The sequence below is a fragment of the Anopheles coluzzii genome, chromosome 3, assembly GCF_943734685.1.
Source record: "Anopheles coluzzii chromosome 3, AcolN3, whole genome shotgun sequence".
NCBI lineage: Eukaryota > Metazoa > Arthropoda > Insecta > Diptera > Culicidae > Anopheles > Anopheles coluzzii.
The window spans coordinates 21413790-21434459 of record NC_064671.1 but is presented as its reverse complement, the minus strand read 5'-3'; the positions used below and the strand labels follow the sequence as shown (position 1 = coordinate 21434459).

Genomic DNA, 20670 nt, shown 5'->3' with positions numbered 1-20670 from the left:
AGTTTCTTTATTACTGCTGTCGGTTTTTGGAGTTGACCAACTCGTCTCCACGGGGGAGACGACCCGCCGGGATAAGCTGTGAAAAGTCACACCGTGATGTGAAGCAGTGAGGCTGATCCCATTTATCGATTGGCAATTACGTCCGAGACTTTGTTGGTCTTGCTGAAGTTTGAATAAATTAAGTACCGCTATGACTGACTTCAGTTGATGCTGTTATTGTTTTTTTTTTTGGTATTGTTTACGAAATTTTGATTAAAAGGAATATTGCGATATGTTGATAAGAGCGACCAGTAATAGTGTCTCATTAAACTTGTCACAATATTCGTTCGGTGTTTATTGCACTCTGAAACCCAAAAACATATTCCGGGTGAACGACGTGAACCTTATGGAGTGTTTGCCTGAGCAGCTGCTTCTGGTTACAATCGTCACGATTAAATCGCTCAACCTCCATTTATCAACATGACATACAACTCATCGTTTGATCTTATCGTGCCATATAAATCTGTGTGAGCCAACCTTGAAGTAAGGCGCACTGCTCACCCTTCACCCCGACCCTGGAGGGGTGGTAAGGTCACTCATCTGCAACGCGCTACAACGATAGCGACAGTTTAATGGGGCTGTGACGTTGAAAGGCCCGCTAGACACTAGACTCCGTTTTTTTTAAGGGTTTAGTTGGCGAAACATCCACATACACACGAACACATCCAGCAGACACACCAGAGGTCTGCTCTTGGCTGTGTGTACATGTTTGTTGTGCAAAGGATGTGAAGAGTTGCATCTGGAATCTGTCGTTTAGTTTGCCTTGTTGTTGCTGTTTTGTTCTCTTTGGCATACCCTCTGCCCGCCTAACGTATGATACGAAGAACGTCCTCTGCCGTGTCTATGACCCCTTTTGCTATCGTCCATCGTCGCCGTGCGACGTACGGTTGTGTGGTCCGCTCTCCATTCAGAAGACACTTCGCATTCATTTGGTTCTTCTGTTTATTGCCCCCCCCCCTCTTTTGCAACATTCGTCTTTCATCGGTGAGCCTTTCTTCCTGTCCGATTTAATGGTCCGGCAAGTCTTTGAAGACATGCAAGTTCTGATTTGGGTTCGGGAACGGTTTTTTTGGATCTTCTTGATGTAATCAAGATTGCTGAAACCACCGTGGTGTGGTTGGCGTGCTTAAAATTAAAGTCCTTTTGATGTTGCTTTCATTTAAAGGAGTGTAGGATTGTATAGGTCGGTGGTCTATTGCAGTGATATGGGTTATGCATGTTTCTTTTCACCTTCTGGACCACATACCCAGTAGAGCTTTCGGGTAGCGGAAGGGAAAAATATACATCCAGTGTTGAAGGCAAGTAACGAATTCCCTACACAGTCGAGATTTTCCTCTTCCAAGAGCATCCAGTGTGTGAGAGAGAGAGAGCGGCCGAGTTTTGTTTTATTATTTCTTTCGTTTCGTTCGTTTTCTCAACTTCCTTCTTCGGTGCGGTGCGCTTTACTGCATCGTGCACTGCATCGACTGCAGCGCAGCGCAGCAGCTACCAATTGCTCCGTGCTCGTTGCAATGCTCCTGCTGCTGCTGCTGCTGCTGTTATTATTAGCCTTATTCTTCGTCGCCGTTGTGCCTCTTTCGTGCAACTGCAACTGCGGCTCGGTGCGTAGGCGTGTGTGAGTAGGAGTGTAGCCGTCGGCCCTGCTTGATGCACCACCCCAGAACCCCTTAGCGTAGCACCAGATACAGACATCGGTGTATATGTGTTAGAGTGCAGGATTGCAGTTTTTTTAGCAGTTCCTCTTTTATTTACGTGAGATCACCTCGGAGCCCCGAGGGGGGAAAGGAGTTTCACCCGGTTTTATCAATTGATGTCTTCTGTTTTGGCTCTCCCAGCGCGGGCGCGCTGGGATGCTTGTGTTGGTGATTCGACGTTTTACTTTATGAGGTTAAGTAGCGGCGCACTCGAGACAACGACACGGTTGCATATCGAGCAGTTGCAGTACCGAGTTCGTGGATATGCATGCATTAAGGCATGGGTGCAGCAGAATGTTCCGTACACTGATCGCTCTTGTATCTTGGTGTGTGTGTGTGTGTGTGTGTGTGTGTGTGTGTGTGTGTGTGTGTGAGGGAGAGAGAATAGATAGTTTAGAGAGATGCAACATCTCGCGCTCGTTTTAACAGATGGGTTGTTTTGTAAACAGTACTGGTGCAAGCACAATGGTGCTACAGACGTTCTTTTACCCACGGATGGGGGCTTTTTTGTAGTTTATTTTTACTGCCCTTGCATATCCCCCTCCTCCGCCACCGTCATCCGATAAGGCTTTCCCTTTGCGTCTTGTTTGAACTGCTCCCTTTTTTAGCGTTTTAACTTAAAAAAACCCTCTCCATGGCATGCGGAAAGTGAGAGCGTAACACAAAGACGCACTCAACGATCGGCGAAGGAGGACCGTCTCTGGTGTGTGTGTGTGGGTTGTTGTTGTTGTTTTTTTCTGGTCTTCACGTATCATATCCAACCTTTCTCGCGAGCATGCTGCGTACTACTGCACCGACCGATAACGATCGTAGCGCGCGCCGCTGTTGGGATATTATTTTTAGCGCGGACCCAGAGCGCAGCAGCCTCTAACCGCATGAAGCAACGCACAACCAAGGGGCAGCAAGGGGAGGGGATTGGAGATCGAAGCGTAAAAGCGTGTGTGTATGTGGTGGCAGTAGATTAAGCGCGCCCTGCACAAGCCCTGCAGCAGCAGGGAGGCGATCACCAACACCCGTCCTGGCAGCAGAGAGGGCCTGACGAACGACGGATGACGGATGACGGATGATGGCGGCATTCGGCGCTGCTGTGCGCCAGTCCAGGGGTTGCCAGGCCATGTGCGCCCCAGCTTAAAGGTACCGATCTCGTGCGCGAAGGAGCGGGAAGCGAGAGCGAGAAGATCATCGGACCGCTCCTTCCAACGCGCACAATCATCCCTTAAGTCTTGTGTCTGTGTGTGCGCGCGCGGGCCTGTTCTTTCTCTCGATTCCACCTTGATCTCTCACTCTCTCGATTGTCTTGAGTTTTTCTCAGCACGTTCCTTTTGGATTTGTGATATCACTGTACCCTCCAACCCCTCCCGGTGTGTGTTGGTAAGCTAGATATATACCTCAACAGCAAGCGGGGCGCGATATCAGAGAGCGTAGAGAGCGAGCTCTCGCACATCGGTGTATGTGTGTGTGTGGTTGGTCATGGTAGTGGTTGTGTGAGCACGCATTTTCCGTGCCGAGGGAAGGGAAGACAACAAAAACCACCCTCTCGGTGATATGGCGCGCGGCGTGCACGGTTCAGTTTGTCGAAACCGGTCGCCCGGTGGTGTTGGTGTTGTTTGTACCTTTACCCCGTGTTCTTGCGCGTTCAGAGTGCGCTCTCGTTCTGTATATCTTCCTCCCTCTCTCTCTCTCTCTCTCTCTATCGATCTGTACGACAGAGATCACCCTTCGCAGCCGTGCTGGTGCGTTCTATTGTTTTATTGTTATTTTGTGCGTTCGGGGGCTGCCATCGCTGAAGCGCTTCGGTAAAACATTATCAGCTTCAGCTCTGCAACAAAAGAGGGTGTTTTGTGTATGCAAAAGGTGCTATACAGTGTGATGCTAATTCGAGGTAAATAAATGTGGGGGAGTTTTGTGTTGTGTGTTGATGTCGCTAACATTGGCGATCGTGCGCACCCGTGACGTGAGTGTGATTGATTTTATCTTTTGTGTGGCGTGTGTGCGCGCGCGGTGATTGGTGCACGATATAAATGTTTGTGTAACACACCGTTCAACGTTCAATATGGCGTGTGCAACGAGCTACGTAACGGAATGTCACTGCTGATGCTGTTATCATCAGCCCTGTAGTGCCCCCTTCTAATCATTCCAAGTGAATTACGTTTAATTGCGAGAGTTTAATTATCACATCGTGTAACGACGTACCGAAAGTAGTATCTCTTTCTATCTCTCTCTCGGTAGTTGGAAAAGTGGTCGCGATCGAATTGTTTGAAATCGAACCGCGAGCTGCCGCTTTTGGTTGCTGCTATGCCTCGGAAGTCATAAAACGTGCCCGGTGTGCCGAGGAAGGCGGCCATTGTTTTTTCTTCTATTGTACCGCACTGTGTGAGTATCGTATATCCCTATTTATAGAGCACGATAATGGCGTTGTGTGTGTGTGTGTGTGTGGGCATGCATTCAGCCATCACTGTGCATGTGCACGGTTGCCCGTGTCACTGTGTTTTAGAGACACAAAAGCCCCGTACGATAACAGTAAGAGGGGGCAGCTCCGCACATAGCCACTTCCACCAGCACACGTCGTCGCTGTGAGGAGGAACTTTAGAGCCGAGAAATCTGTCTGGTATCGGAATCCTGGTGGAAAATGTAAAGCGGAAACCAAGAACAACACAGAACAGTGCAGTGAATAAGAGATGATAATGGAACAAAAAACACCGAACGGAGGAGGTGAGAAAACGGGCAACGAGAACGAGAAGAAAGAGAGAGAGAAGGGAAGAACTGCTTCGTTCCCCGGGCATAGCCTTGTCAAAGTATTTCAAAGGTCTTGGGTATTAAGCGGGGGGAATTAGTTCACCTTCTTTCCTACTTTTCGGTTCGGTTGCTGCCGCTGTCGTTGCCTCTATATCCTACCTGGAATAGTAGAATCCCAAAATAAAAAAGGGTCTATCTCCGTGCAAGGCGCTCATGCTGCCGTGCCTGCTGGCCTGGCCTGGCATCGATGTGTGATCAGATGATAAGAATGGTTTTTATGTTCTGCTGTCTACTTTTTTCTCCCTCTTTTGGGCCTTTGCTTTCAAGGACGATAGCGTTTGTGTGAGTGAGTGTGTGTGTGTGTGTGTTATGTTTTGCAACAACAACAACAGCAAAAACTACCATTTAGGTGGACGGTATTTTTGTGGCACATAAACTGTGCTGGAAGTATTTGTGCTACTGGGGATAAAAGGTTTTATTGGAGCAATTAGCACATTCATCATGATACTACGTCTACAGTTTTAAAGGAATAGTTTCAAAAGCATTTAAAGAAATATGTCCCTACAATCATCAAGTTTTGAGTCTTTAAGGAATGCTTTTATTTTATAGTTACCAGTTGCTTTTAATTCTGGCTCCCACTACATAGTTCATACTGTCTCGTTTTTAACGATTTAGATGTAAACGTATTGAACTGAATAAATATGTTTATATCTTGGATGAAACAATATATCATGGTGATGGCATTTGTAATAAGACTCGTAAAGTCCTAAGATGTAGGCTAATCGATGCCTCCTGTTGATAAGAACACCACGTGTCCCGGAGGACATAGGCAGGAGCAATAAACGAGCCACTATTGTCGCCACATTATGCTAGCATAGTAGAAGGAGGTGTGTTCAACTCTCATTTTAGGCCAACAAATTATAACACTGAATCAGAAGTTGTCGTATTGATGACTTCCTTCCCCCCGATTAGGATCGTCTTCCTCGTTTGGTGCCGGCTGTGGCGGAAGAATTAATGAATGACATTGTATCGAAACATATTTCGCTGTCTTGTTGTTGTTGTTGCTGCTGCTGTTGGATGTATGTACTGGTGGGGGGATTTGGATGCCGCCGTCGTTTTCTTATTATTTGCGCGTTTTCCGTTTTTCCCCTCCCTCATGCGAATGCGAACGTCATCTGTTAAGGAGTCGGGTTTTCTTTCTCGGTGAAGCGCAGCGGAGAGGTGGTGGAAGTGGTTGGAACAAAAAAAGAAAACAGAAAAAGATCCATAATCGCGCGACGGATGCCAACTGTTCCGCAACAAAAGCTATATACTAGCCTGATACAAGGTTTTGGAAGGTTTTCGTGCATTTTTTTGTTTTGTTGCCTGTTGTTGCCGCTTTATGCCATTTGGGCTGGTGTGGTTCTTTTGCAAAGTCGTGTGGTTGTCGCCGTTTCCGCGTCCTTTATGAGGCAAAAGGGAAATGGTTGCCTTGTTTTTTTTTTTTTTGGTTTTGGCTCCGTTCGTTGGAGCCTTCAAACTGTTTTGTGGCGAACCTCAGGATCGCGCTCTCGAACAGACGGCGTGTTTTGGATCGAACCTCGCAATCTCCCCGCCACACTACTGACACGCTTAGAGGGAAAGGGTTTCAGGTTTTGAGAGGGGGCAAGAGAAAGGGTGCAGTGAGTGGCTGCAGGGCGACACACAACCGAACGATGAACGAGAGGATAAGCACCACTCGGGCGGTGCGACGTTCTCATAACCATCGTACATCGCTTTAAGCCTTAAGCTAACAACAAATGAGTCGTGCGGATGTTTGGGGGTGAATTGGGATGGGGGTGTAGGAGGAGAAAAAACACACCCTTGCACACACACACACATACACTGCTGCCGGGTCCGATGGAACGGCGCTGACGGTTACGGGAGGTGTATTTGGTCGACGGCAGCGACTTCAAGAAGGAAGGAATGCAAAAGAAGCTCGGTAAAGGCCGACGACGACGAGAACAACCTCTAAATGTACCGTGAGACGGCTCGCGCGCAAGTCATTGGATTGGATTTTTAAATGCTGCTTTCGGTGGTGTGGGGGCCGCCGATTACTTCTCACCGGTGGCGTGTGTGTGTGTGTGTGGGTATGTGCTCCGGGTATGTTGTTGATGGTGTGCCGGTAATGGTTAGGATATACTGGAGGGTTTTGGGTAAAATGGAGAACCAGCCAAGCGGAGGAGCGCACACTGAGGCGAAAAACGTAATAACAATAAAATAAACGCACGTACTCGCACGGCGGTCCTACACATCTACAGCTTTTGTCACGGAATGCGGTACGATTTGTGGTCCGAGTGATAGTGAGGAAATGAATATGGGACAAGGAGAGTGGGAGGATACTGTCGAGTGTAGCATGTTATGAATTAAAATTATATTTACCTCATGTTCCATTTCCTTCGGGAGAGAAAACAAAATGCTGCATGAAACGTTCCATTAATTTGTGAAAGAACTTTTGGAAGAAGTTTTGATTAACACAATGCTGTTGTACGCCAGAATGATGTGAAGTATCAAATGCTATGTAACAGTAATTCTTTTATAATCATTTATGTCTAATATGTGAGAGACACATTTTTGAAAATGATAACATTTATTCAGATTGAAGACATTTTTAGATATTCTTGTCATTTGTTACATTAGAAGAAGTAATTAAGTTCTATAAACAGCCGATAAAACATTCTTCTGTCCAAGTTGGAAATGAGATGTCCTGTTGTTGTCCTGTACCATTTTGTTTCCGTTCCCAAAAAAAAACCTATGCACATAATCGTTTTCATCGGAATGCGCCACAACATTCTTTAATTTCCCAATCTAATTAAAATATCTCGTGATGGATGTTCGACGCAATAAGAAACTAATCCGCTTTATCTATCTCTTTCTCCTTCCAGATCGCTCATCCATACGCCTACAGATAGATATGCCCTCAATCATGGTGGTGGAGCAGCTCAATCAACAAAGCGCACTCGATGAATTAAATTTTGATAAACACACAGCGCTCTTCCTTCCTGCCAGCCTCTCCCAGTGCAGCAAACCTCATCAGAACGTATTGGCACAGCAAATGCGTCTTACTTACGCCCCGGGCTGCTTTCCCTCCCGCTCCCGTGTGGTTCAATTTCCTCCGGTCCGGCCACAATTAAACAACACTCACTTTCACGATCCCCTAATGGCGTTGGGAGGTGGGGCTGCCGCTTTACGAGAGAGATGTTGTAGCAAATTTAATTAAATCCGTGTCGATTGTACAGTCACTTTACTTTTACACCACATAAACGCACAGACAAACAGACACACACACAAACGGACACCAATTCACATGAGATAAGGTATCGCAAAGCAGAATGTGGTGTGTAGATCGACTAAAAGCCACCCAGGATAAAACAGAGTGTGTGTGTATATGTGCCGAGTGTGTGTTTATTGTTGTTGTTAAGGGTCTGCGATGTGCAAAAGATGTGCCAAAGTGTGCTAGAAATGATTGCCTCCAGGCAACATTGATCACAGTGTGTGTGTGAGTGTATGTGTGTGTGTGTGTATGTATGGGGATGATAAAATCCTTGTCTAGGATGTGCCGGTTCGCTGTCGAAATGGTTTATTGCCTTCGGGTGAAATGTTTACGCGTTCATTAACCGATAAAAAAGGGGTTACAGTGTGCGCGGGAAGCAAGAGTGGGAGAGAGTAAAATGCGGCGTGTGTGTGTGCTTGTGCGTCTGTTTATGTTGGCCAGCTGTAGTACCAGCCAGCCAGCGCTGCTGTCGGCAATCTATCCGATTATTATCACTGACATTTACATCAAACTTCACTCTAAACATACTCATACACCCACACACAACCACTTCATCTTACATGGGCCTTGTATATGGGCTATGAAAACAAACCGTATTTGTTTGTTGTTTTTTTTTTGCATTTTTCCCTTCTTTACCACTTATCTCGGTGCATACAACGCTTTGTTTCTATATTTTACAGCAAAAAATACTAGAATTCAACATACTCACGAGCTCACCCCACTCTCACTCACTAGCATAGATCTACTACACCCAAACGATACCGACAACGTACGCAGGCATGCCAATGCGGTGCAAAACAGAGTGTTGAGTGCGTGCGCTAGACGAAGCGAGAGTGTTTCAGTTTTTGTTCTTCTTCCTTCTGCAAATGTTTCCGTTCAACAGCGACGTACGCTGTGAATGTCCCTTCGGTTCTGTTAGTGTTACGTGTGTGTGCGCGCTCGCGCACGTATTTGTTAGTGCAAGTTCGTGTGTGTTTTAGTGTGTGCGTGTGTTTGCGTTCTTTTACTTCTTCCGTTGTTTGCATTTTGTATATTTACCGCCAGCCGCCCTATCACCCCAACAATTGGGCGGTGCGTGATAATGTTTTGAATTCAGTTTACGCAACAAAGAAAAAGCGAATCAGAAGCAAAAGCCAAGTGCAAGTGTAGTTGTCTTATGTGCGAAAAGGCTTGTGGTGGTAAAGCCTGTAAGAAAGCGAGTGAGTGAGCTTGCGGAAGTAAGCCGCAAAAAGGATACAGGCAAATCCACGCATATATATGTGTCCCGAGGGTGCAAGGTTAACATCCGCAGTCGGTACCGAGCGCGGCTCCAGCACCAGCAACCGCAGCATTACCCTAGACGGGCCAAGCGCATTGTAGTAGTGTCCTAAAGAATTGCCCGAACGCAAAGCAACGGAAGCAGAACAGCTTTCGGCTCGTAGGATTCCGGGTTCCGGCAAACCCATCCTTCATTGTAAAAATATAAATACCCGCCTTTAACAGCCCCTATTCATATCCACAAATATGTCGAACGTACCGGCAAAGTTCCACAGCCTGTGCCGACTGTGCCTGACGACGGTTCGGGAGTGCGATCTGCCCGATGCGACGGTCACCTTTCGCGCGGAGCAGCATCATCATGGCGGTCAATCGAATGGGCGCCATCGCCATTCGCCAGCAAACGGCCAGGACCTGCACCAGCAGCAACAGCAAGTGCCCGAGCACGAGCTGATGGAACAGCAGCAGCTCCCGATCGTAGAGTGCAATGTGGAGATTGTCTGCACAGAGGATGACGAGGAGGTGGTCGTCGGGGCCGGCAGTCAGCCAGATGGTGCCGCTTCACCGCACGTAACGAATGATTCGGAAATGATGGACGGTGGCGGCGGTGGTGGTGGTGGTGTAGATGGCGGTGGTGGCGGAGGCGTTGAAGCATCATCCTCCAAGGATGAGCAAAGAAAGGACGGTGGCGAAGCAAGTGCCCTTCCGGTGGTCGTCGCAGCGAACGGTGGCGATGGGAATCACAGTGGCAACAGCGGCAGCGGCAACAGTGACGAAGATGACGACTACGAGGATGACGACGTATTCAGTGCCGGCCACATGTATCCAGATCTTCCGAAGCGGATATGGACGTGTCTTTCAATTAAGGTTAGTAGTTTTTACTTTGTTTTGTAGGAACCTGTCTGGGGTTGTTTGGAAGTTGTCCTGATTTTTATTTTGGGAAATAGATTTCTTTTACATGGTTCCTCATGGTTAGCTAATCTTGGATTTAGGATGGAGGCATTCAATCATTTCAAAAGGTTTCAAACGCTGATGAATACGGTTTTACAAACGTCATTTCAAAATAACGTCGGGGAGAGAATGTACAACATGCGCAATGTGTGGTGCCAAATTGCGATACGAATCTACTGAAGGAACCAATTTTTCCTTCTTCAGAACGCTTTTACTTGTGTGACACGATTGACATTTTTGTCGCATTTCCAATACCTTTAGGCATTCATTCAGAATGTCAGAAACCCCCCGATTTGAACAGTGTTGCAGTATGGCGTCTTTTTGCCCGACGTTTCCATTTGGACACACAAAACACACATAAGGGATTCGGAAAATGGAAGGCACATACGTACACCGATTTGTTGGCTGGTAGTACAGTGATTGATGAAAATTGGCTCCCAAAACCGAGCACAAGCGTTCGGCATTCTAGGGCTGCCGCACCAAGAAGCGCGAGAGAATAGCGATCTAGCTGGCACGACGACGGCAAATAAACTGCCAGTTCCGTGCCGGCAAATCATTTACATGAAAGAACATGGTGACAAAAAGTATATGCTCTCCCGAACGAGCACACCAGCAAAAGGGATTTTGTCATTTTTAGTTCATTTTTGCGCTCAACCTCTAGCAGTACAGGACGACGGGGGTAAAAGTTCGTTTAGCGAAATTTTTCGTTGCTGCATGGAGTTCACGCGGGTTGAGTGAGAGTGTTTAGAGGAGAAAAGTGCAAAAATCGAAACGATGCGAAACCCCACATTCAACTTGTCATAGCCGACGATGGATCGTGTTCGTATGCCACGTGCTGCCTAGGTGCCCACCCCAAATGACACCATACATCATGTTTGCTGCGGGCATGGGACAGTGCAGAAAAAAACTGCACTCAACGTAGCAGCTTATGGTGCCTTCGTTGTTTTGTTTTGTGTTTTTGGCCCCCAAACAAAAAGCGAGGAATGTAAAAGCGCAAGCAGGACGTGCAGAATTGTTTATCCAATTCATGTCCTTCCGGGGGGCTGAATATCCCGTTGAACTGCTTGTGCGTCGGTTTTTATTCCCGGAATGTTTTGCACGTCGCATCCTTAGCTCTGTTGAAAGCATCCCGAATCACACTGTGTGTTGCAGCACTGTGTGCAAAGTGCTGTTTACTGAATCCCTGATCTGAGCCCCTTCCGGAACCGACATGAAGAGCTGTGTTGGTCGATAGGGCGTTCTCGGAATAGGCCATCTGGCAGTCGGAGTTTCCCTGGCCGATCCTAACTTTCCAAAAGTGCACCCTTTTGCGATCGACTTTAGCGCTGCATCGGAATTGGACCGTTTTTTCGTTGCAGTTGTAACGTCCTATCGTTGTGCAGAGCCGCATCTGTGCCCCTGTGAGCGTTTGTTTGTGGATTCATCCGTATTTGATCTCGCGCTGTCGCTCATTACATCTTACCGGCCATGATGCATCATGTGCGCAACGCGACCCCCATGGCACACAACCAGGATGCGGCACAAAATGGAACCTCCGCTGATGTTCCGTTGCTCTCGAATCAATCCGTCAGTCAACCCGTCTGCGCCAGAGTGTACACACACGTTTGCGAATCAGATTTTGTGACTTGCCTTGAGAGAGTTGGTACACGGTGTAGGTAGATATGGTCGGGCCACACACTTCAATGGTCAGTTTCCGCGCGATGCCTTACTTTGAAGTTACAACCATCGGTGCAAAATGCATCGCGATGCAAACGCCGAAGAAGTGCCAACAGCTGGCATACATCATGCGCTGCTGCTGTCGTTGCTGGTGCACGTCCACGTCGAGTGCTCCGAGTGCTACCCCTTCAGTTGGCCATTTCGCGTCCACTACGATGTGGTGTATAGCAGGCCGGAGGAGCAAAACCAGGTCACTGCACGGGATTTGCCAGGGCTTTTTGTGGTTGGATCGGCCCTTATCCAGTATGGCGAGTGTTCTCTAGTACGTCGTTTGCATTGCAGAGCTGCAGCAGCAGCAGCATGTAGATATGTATTATGCAGTGTGCAGTGTTTCCCGCTCATTCTACTCTTTGCCGGCCGAGATCTGTCTTGGCAAATCGCACGGACGAGCTGCGATGGTTGGCCATCGTTTGGCGATTGACTTGTTGGCTGATTAGTTTGGATAGCTGTGGAGGCGGACAAAACGAGGAAGAGGAAGCAGGAGGTCAATCCGCGGGAGGATGTTGACGCTTTGCGGAGGTTAAAAATAGACCATCGCATCGGAATAGGATCTTCTGCTTCGTTTGGACGTTGCAATGTTTGCCAGAATGTTCACCAAAAGAAGAAAAAAAAAACGATAAATACGGGGAAAATAGTTTTATCTTGGTGGACTTCAAAACGGGACATCCAAATGAAAAAACAAACAGAAACTTACACATCCCACATAATGACGATGGTCACTTGTTTCGCTTCTACACACAGACGAGATATTGCACAAGCACAGGGCGCACGGTGATGTCGTTGGTTCCGGATAGAGAGCCAAATTGGCAAAATATTGACATCATTTTCCTTATCTCGCGCTAACGGCGGGGGTATTTATGGGTTTTAGCGATGGGGCCATCTCGACCGGGAGAAACAGAGTTTGTGTTGGCAGGAGGTTGGGTAGTTTTCCTTCTACTGCGTCATCATCATTATCATCATCTGGTTATTTATATTCATAACGTTCTAATCCGTACGGATGACTTCAAAGTTGCGATCGTTCGTGCAAGATTTCCCATCTTTCTGTTGCTTCTGGCGCACGGTCGTCCCCGCTGCCAATGGACGTTCCTTTTTTCAAGAATCGTGCGATTCGGGGAAGGAAAATAGGACGTAGACGGTGGCGCGACGGTACAAAACTTTCAAACTGTACTCACTTATTAATCTCTCACTAGTTGGCTGCTTTAATCTGTTCGCCCGGCAATGTCCGCCAGCTAACCGCTGTCACTCACCATTCTGGTGCGGTGGCGTCGCGCAATCATGTCGTGAGACTTTCTCCTGATATCACATTGCCACCTCCCCGAAAGTCGCTCCCGTCGGTGGTCTTGCCTCGTCCGTCTGTCTGTAACGCGACAGACACGCAAAAACCGTGTGTCATGGGAGAGTGGCGCGTAGGGGTGAAGGGTACGCAAAAAAAGCAGAAGGGATCGGACATTACGGCGATCGGGGTGTTGAAACTGTGCCGAGGTACAGCCCGCTATTATGCGGCAGATAAAGTTGACTGTCTAACCTGACGGATGGCTGACACTTTGTTGAATTTGCCAAGCTGAAGCGTAAACAGACGGAAGCGTTTGCTGCTGTTGTTTGACTAACTCCGGCAGCTCTCTCCTCCTACACGACTGTTGCGCTCTTGAAAAGTAAGTCCCCGGACGGATGTCTAGCTTCCGAAATGTACTACCAGGGTCTACTCCCGGATCCTCTCTGTCTCTCTGTCTCTGGTGCGGCAACTTTCTCTCCCCGTCGCCAAGTATCTCGTTGCAAGCGCGGCAATTCCCCGACACACGGTTGGGAGTGGGAAACTTTTCTAATCAATTACGATCACAAACACTTCGCGGCAATGGGTAATGTACGGCAATTTCAGCAACCCAAGCGCGTGTGTATGGCCATCGTGAGGGGTTTTCGATATGGACCGAACTTCCATAGCGTCTACTTCCAGTGGTGGTACATAAATCTTCTAAGTTCATTCCATTTCTCAAGTGTGTAATTTATTTGCCCCCCAGCAAGTACAGTGTCAAAGTGTGTAGGAAGCAAGACAGCTGAAGAAGCTTACCGGTTTTGGTCGGTTACTTACACCGTTTGCCGTCCTCGGGTCCTAGCACAAAAGGCGCGGTAATGTCTCGGGACGTAGTTTCGTCCGCAAGAAATCGTCCGAGTTGTGACTGAATCTGCACTGACTGGGCATCGTTGGTGGTGCGCTAGTTTTGCAGGATTTTGCTTGCAACGGCTTCCTTTCTCCGGCTGGGGAAAATCTCCCGCCGAGGTTCTTTAGTAATGCAGTGTTTTATAGAGCGCTTATTTTTTACTCCCACGCAGCCAAGCGATCTCTGACGCAGGACGTCACGAGTTGTCTCAACCTCAGAGAGAGAGAGAGAGAGAGAGAGAGAGAGAGAGAGGGAAGGGGGGTTTTAGCTTGAGAGGGGAAGCCCGAACGGTTTATTTATACGTACGTGGTGGTTGACCCGTTTTATATGGCGCTTCCGAGTTGAAACCGGTACCGGTGCAAGTCTTGTAATTAGAGGAGTGAGCTCAGCGCAGGACCGGCCGAGCAGGAGGAGGACACGCCGATGCAAATCTGATCGATTGCGCATGACTCACAACTTCATTTTTACCCTACCTTTTCTCTCTTCCACTCGTCCTGGGCAAATGTGCAATGTTTGGCTATGGGTCGAGACACGCTGGATTTGTTGTGATCCGATCGTCTGGTCTGGTCGTCAGCCACAGTTACGCTTTTGCTGCTTTTTGCGTTTCTCCGGCAGGCCGAATTTGTCGATCCGTTGTTGCTGCTGTGATATTTGGTCGTTTACGTTTGAGGTTACGGTACGTGCCGCCCGCCATCATGGATCGCCGTACTACTCCTCTTTGTTGTCGTCACGGAACGTCATTTCGTTTGGCTGCCACGGCTGCTCGCCACCGGGTTGACATTGCCCGCCCCAATGGCAATGGGCTGGAAATTAGCACTGAAACCTATTACAAATTACCAAGGCATGACTAGTGAGCCGGCACGACTATCCCTCCCGCCAGCCAACATCCCTTCCGCCGATCGTTAGCGTGTGGGTAGGGAAAAGGTAGTTGGGTAGGGTTTTGGGTTGGTTTCGGGCTGAGCTCTTTGTGCAGCGAACCGTACACCGACCGCAAATCGGTGGCGCGACGATCGAGTTTTTGTTGTTGTTTTGTTCGTGGGCTTTCGCCCTCCGGGTGGGATTTCTTCTTTGACTACTTCGCTGGTACGGAATGATGGATGAAAGTTTGTCGTGATAGCATTCAAATGAAATCCAAACTGATGATGAAAAAGGGATGAACATGAAATAATATGTATCGTTTTAATGGGGTACATACGGTTGGGGATTTGAAATCACTGTTCACAGAATACTTAAAAAGGGCAGTATCATTATGAAGAATAGCAATGTTGTGATGTTTGAAGATTTCAACGGATGTCATGTAAATTATGTCAACACTCAAGGTAGAATTACGCGTCACATCAATTTCTGGCCCTCAACCTCTTTTCAAGCAGGTTTTAAAACTGTTTTGAAGCAGAAAATTGCACACCAAAAAGATTTAGAGATGCATGATTGGTTGTACACAATTTTCCATCCAATATGTCGTAATGGAACTGACAAGTTTGCATGGAACATAAAAAAACCAGTTGATGAATATTTCCCTCGCATTGAAAAGAGGCTTTCAGTTTACAAACTCATTTGTTAAGCTCTTGATGGATTTTGAAAAAAAAAATCATAACTGTAAGGTCGAGTTTCTATCAACTAAGTCCTTAAACTTGTCGCAGTATTATTCTATGATGATAACCTCACTTAAGCGCTTACCAGCAACTCATTCAATAAAAAATACCAAGCAAGAGGTCTTGCCACTTCCATATCAAATGCGACTTAAAGTTCACCAAGCGTGCAACATTTCAAAAGAGATAACTGCTGCCGAAAACAAACCCCGCTCTTGGATGTGACTTTAAGGTGAGGCGCGTAACGGACTTTCCAAAAGCGCATGTAGATCCGGTGCTCATGCGCGCCGAACCTTATCCGGCAGCAAACTGGGTTGGCCTGCTGCTGACCTTTAGGAGTTCTGTGCAAACGCTCAAACTTCCCAACATAAACCATTATCAACACACGGGCACAACCGGTTATATCTCGTAAAGGGGTGCCCGGAGACCGTTCTACCACTTTCGGATTTCGGACACTCCAGGAGCAGTGGCGGAGTTCTTTGTGTGCTTGGCTGTGAGACTAGCTCTTTTCTTCAGGTAGGTTCTGAGGGTGCACCCGTTACTTTGCATGGCATTTCGGTACGGATAGCAATCCTAATCGACATAAAATTTGCACAAAAAAGGACACTCGTTTGCCGATCTCCGCATGGCTGGCAGGTCCGCTAGACACGCACAATCATTTCAACCGGGTTGTTGTCAATCCTTCCGTGAAATTTCCCTTCCGACCTGTTTGCCGGGGGACGGGGCTTATTTGTACGCGCGCACCTGAAGTGAATCCGACAAGCCAAGGGGGTTCGTCGTCAGGTAGCCGATGACTGGGGACTTAAATGAGCGCGCGCGGGATTTGCACACCTTTGTGTTTTCTGCGCTCAGTTACCTGATAAGCCCGGTCGGGTCAAGTAAAACCCGAACCAAGTAGTTGCTGGTGGTCCGCTTGAGAGATGTAGAAGGGGTTATCTGTTTTTTTTTGCCTGCGCTCATTCTCCACTACTACCGTGCATTTGAAAGGGAAAAGATCAAATTTCAGCATGCAGAGCATGATGTATTTCCTTCTCTCTCTCCTGTATTTGCTATACACCATTATCTTTGCAGAACCCACGATCACGTCTCTCGGTTTCGGATTGAAAAAGGTGGAAGCACCTTTATGCGTGATAACGTTCCTCTTATTTTTGTCTTCTTCATTCTCTTCATCCCAACAAGGGGATTGTGTTTTTGTTGGGTTCCTCCGTGCAAACCTCATCATTGGTAACATCGAGCAGGCAACGTGTACGGATCGCTGCTGCTGATCGGTCGTGTACGGACTTTGTTGGTGTGCATTTTTGGGAGCTCGGCCGCTTTGTGGGAACGAAAGATCAGACAGACATCCGACCGGTCAGTTGATACCCTCCGGGTGGTGAGGCTGTTCGCGGTGGTGAGTCGGGGTAGATTTGGTTGCTCCAAAATTTGCGGTACCGAAATGGATGGTGGTGTGTTTCCTTGGATGCGGTTGTGAACGTGGTGTAGGATGTTTTCGTTGGGAAGGAGGGGCTCTGTGGGGATCACGGCCGCTGGTGGGGGACGCTCGTAAATGTCAAAAACTGATAAGTAAATGCATGATAAATGGCATACTTCCTGCCGAAACAATTTCCTGACCGATGGTCTGTGTTGCGCTTTGGTGCGGTTTGTTCGGTTAGTATCGTAAAAATATTGGCCATTTTCAATGTTTGCTTCAGAATGGTTACATTTTAGTTACGTGCTTTGCTTCGTTGTGTTGACTGGTTTTCGTGGTTTTTGCTTTACTGGTTGCTTCTTTTTACGACTTAAATCCTCAAAATGAGTTCATTTAATGATTTGCAGCAAAGTGTTCGGGGAAAAGATATAAATTTTCAGAAATGCTAAAATTGGAACCATCGAATTCAACTGATAGTGTAGTTTCGATCCGTACCCTTGGCTGGTCTCGTAGTTATCGGAGTTTTCTCGGAGCTCCTCTGAAGCGAATCGCGCGAATACACATCCACGGCTCGGTATACGGAATACTTGATGCCCACGTCTGATTTTAAACCAACTCAACCCTCCACATCTACGGAAACGTTTAGCATCGCTTTAGCGTCGTCTTACATTACTTTATCGGATCCCTTCCTCTCGAGCAGATTCGCCTACGCGGCTGCTCCTAATAATTATCGATTGTTATTGATTAGAGCCCGTCATCATCGTGTTTGTCTGGCGGCCTCACTCCCCGGGCCATCCGGAAACCGGTTCCTTGTGTGCGTGATTTATCGAAAATCGCGTTTATCAGCCGCTGGAAGGCGTGGGGGGGGGGGGGGGGAGGAGGCGGCTGCGGGATGAGCAAAATGACGCACTATCAGTCATCAGGCAGGCTGCTGCTGGCTGGCTGGTTCGTTTGGGCAAATTGCTCCTCTTCCCCATGAATCAGCCTTTCGCGAGCATCACGGTGCAAAGCCGGTTTTTCTGCTTGCTGCGAATTTCTTCCGGCATGCATCTTTAATATTATTTTGCAGCAAAGGGGTGCTTTAAATTTCTGTGATTTTTCAGTCGAAGTTCTTGTTTATTATCTACAAGACTTTACTAGAATAATTGCCTTTGTTTGTGATTATTCTTTGATAAAAAATGATTCAATAAAAATCCACATTTTAAGTAACGTCACCTTGCAAAATGAGTCGAACTTATATTGCCACCCAATTATCTCTTAATTATTATCCGGTTTGTATGATGGATACACGATAACAGATACTAGTAATACTTTTCGCATACAGTCGAGACGGTGTGACTTTTTCTGACGCACACTGTGTTCCGCAGTACTCAATTTCATAACATCACTCATTGGGGCCCTTGTGCGAAACGCTGATGGTGAAGTGAATGTACCACACGGATACGGCCGGTCCCATTTGATTGTGGTTTGTGGCTGAATGTGTGTTTGTGCGTGTCTTGATTGACGCTATCGGTCAGCATCGAGGGTGGTGGTGTGGTGGTGGTCGTGCTAAGACCGCTGGGTGACGCACCAGAAACGACGGAGACGAACGATTAGCTCACCTCTACTGTGCTCACCACACAGCTGACCGGCGCACGTGTTGGTGTGTGAGCGTTTCCAGCGGCTTCCTTGTTCGATTCCAGCACCGGGGGGAAGGGAGTTTGATGGCCGGTGGGACAGAGTGGCGTTTGGCGGTATGTTGCTTTGGTACTTTAAGAAAGAAGAGAAAAAAACACAGCTCAACCTTACTATTGCTTATCGCGCAAACTATCCAACCACATGTGCCGATTGATCGCGAATGCCACGAGAGAGAGAGGGGCACTGTGTATCTCGGCCATGCGTTTTGCTATCGCGTGAGTGTTGTGTGGAAGCGAAACCTTGAGGCCCGGAGGGGGTGTCCACCACTCCCACCGCTCGAGTGCGACTGGGTGCGGCGGAACGAGCCACGCCGGTCGAGTAATAAAACTAATCTAATAGAAGCATGTGTGTGCGAATGTCGGCAAGGTCCGGTTTTGGCGAATGATGTTTGAAGCTTTTTGAGCGCAGATTTATTTTTATATTTTAGTATTATGTTTACAATTTTGTATGGCGCTAGTAACCTTACATTTTAAGTTTTTATATATTTGTTATTACTAATATTGAAGTAATAACCACAAAAAAAATTTCCATTGATTATTACAGTTTGCAGAATGATTACAAAGACATGTAATAAGCAATCGATGAGTATCGAAAAAAAATACATTTATTTTTATCCTTTCCCGTACCCGGGAGGTTCGCCTCCTACGCAACTGTCGCCCTAATGTCACGACGGTCAAACATTTATTAATGATAATCCATGCGTACGATAATCTTCTTGCCAATTGATGAAGCTTTCTTCCCATCGCACCCACACGCAAACCGTCAACCATTGCGCTGCGTGTGCGTGCTAAGTAGACGGGCGCAGCATAATTCATCTAATGTAAATCATACGCAAGCATCGCAAGCTCCCCAGCACACTCGCTTCCGATAATCAGCGGCGCGGACGGTTGGAGAGGACGCACACGCCTGGGACGCCTGTCAACCTACGTACGGCGGGGAGATTTCACGCCGACGCTATTTTCGCTTCGATCCACATTTGTGTAACCGCCGTCTTCGAGCCGCCGCCGAGACGGGGGAGAGGCTAAAGTTGAAAAACATAATAAATCTTTTCATCTGTGTTTGTCCGGGCTAAAAGAAAGACGACAGCGGGTGGAAAGCACTCCACCCAGGGGAGGAAAGTACTAGCTGTGGAGCGGAGGGGAGGAAAAAGCGAAAGATTCGATCCGATAAATGTCTTATTTGTGCGCGGAAACAGTTGCTTAACACAGTGCTGCCAAGGTAAGGCTTTGTTAATGTATTTATCATCTTACCTGGGACTTCTCGTATGAGTAACTCGCATGTGTGGCAGGATAAAAGTATTGAGTTGATTACAGCGCGAGATGATGAGAACGAGAGAAAGAGAGGCTGGAGTTGGTTCGGGATAGAAAAGTTGTCCCCCCACACCATTTCCGTTCCACACAATCGTAGCTATTTGGCTCCGCACGGTAGGTAGATAACATTCCAGTACGCCTTTTCTTGTCTGTCTTTCTCTTTCCCGGTGCGCTGGTAGCAGCAGCTTCGGTAAGCACTTGGGGAACAGCGCTTGCAGGAAAGCTCGAGCGTTCGCTTGAAGCCCACTGTTTGTCGTTGAGCGCTGACAATAAATGGACCGAGTCACCGAGTTTAATTTGATTAGACATGATTTGATTGGAAGTTTTTTTTCTTCTTAAGAATTCAATCATTTCCGTCCAAGTGTGGTGGGGCGCGGCACGGTTATTCACTGGAAGCCGGAACGACGGTTTGATGGGCCCGTTGATTGGAACGAGCCCAGGGGTTTGAACGGCGAACGGCAAGCGAATGTATCGCCCTGTCGGGATGATATTGTTTATCGGAGACTCAGGATAGATGTGTTGGTAAGCTTGGCCCAGGAAGTAGGCTCTTAAAGAGGCAAATGAACACCGAGGAGACGACGGTTGCAAACTTGCAGAAGAAAAAGTAAGGGTAAAGAGTGATTCAACCCGTAAGGAGTATTGATGAGGTACTCTGAATTTATTATTGTACTTTCACATTTGTCGTAAGGAGACAACACACACACAATCATGTATGTATGAATAAAACTTCACTAATGTTTTGGAGCATTCAAACCATTTGAATTGTGGAGAATGGCGAACCAAACCTTCTCGAATTGGCCAATTCTAAAATAAGTCTTCTGCGAAAACCCGCAAAACCCCGCGCACCC

At 47.5% G+C, this 20670-nt stretch overlaps 1 protein-coding gene across 9 annotated transcripts in view; it reads left to right on the top strand.

The window, feature by feature from the left end:
- LOC120959963 (hormone receptor 4) overlaps positions 1 to 20670 on the top strand; it is a 242411-nt gene that overhangs the window by 20464 nt on the left and 201277 nt on the right. For 4 of the 9 annotated variants that reach the window (XM_040383781.2, XM_040383774.2, XM_049609104.1 and 1 more), the window contains exon 2: positions 8442 to 9882. In XM_040383781.2, coding sequence (XP_040239715.2) covers positions 9265 to 9882 — 618 coding nt within the window. In that variant the 5' untranslated portion in view covers positions 8442 to 9264. Of the gene's footprint in view, positions 1 to 3291; positions 3616 to 8441; positions 9883 to 20670 lie in introns of those variants that run through there. The other 5 variants (XM_049609105.1, XM_049609107.1, XM_049609106.1 and 2 more) reach the window with 4 other exon arrangements.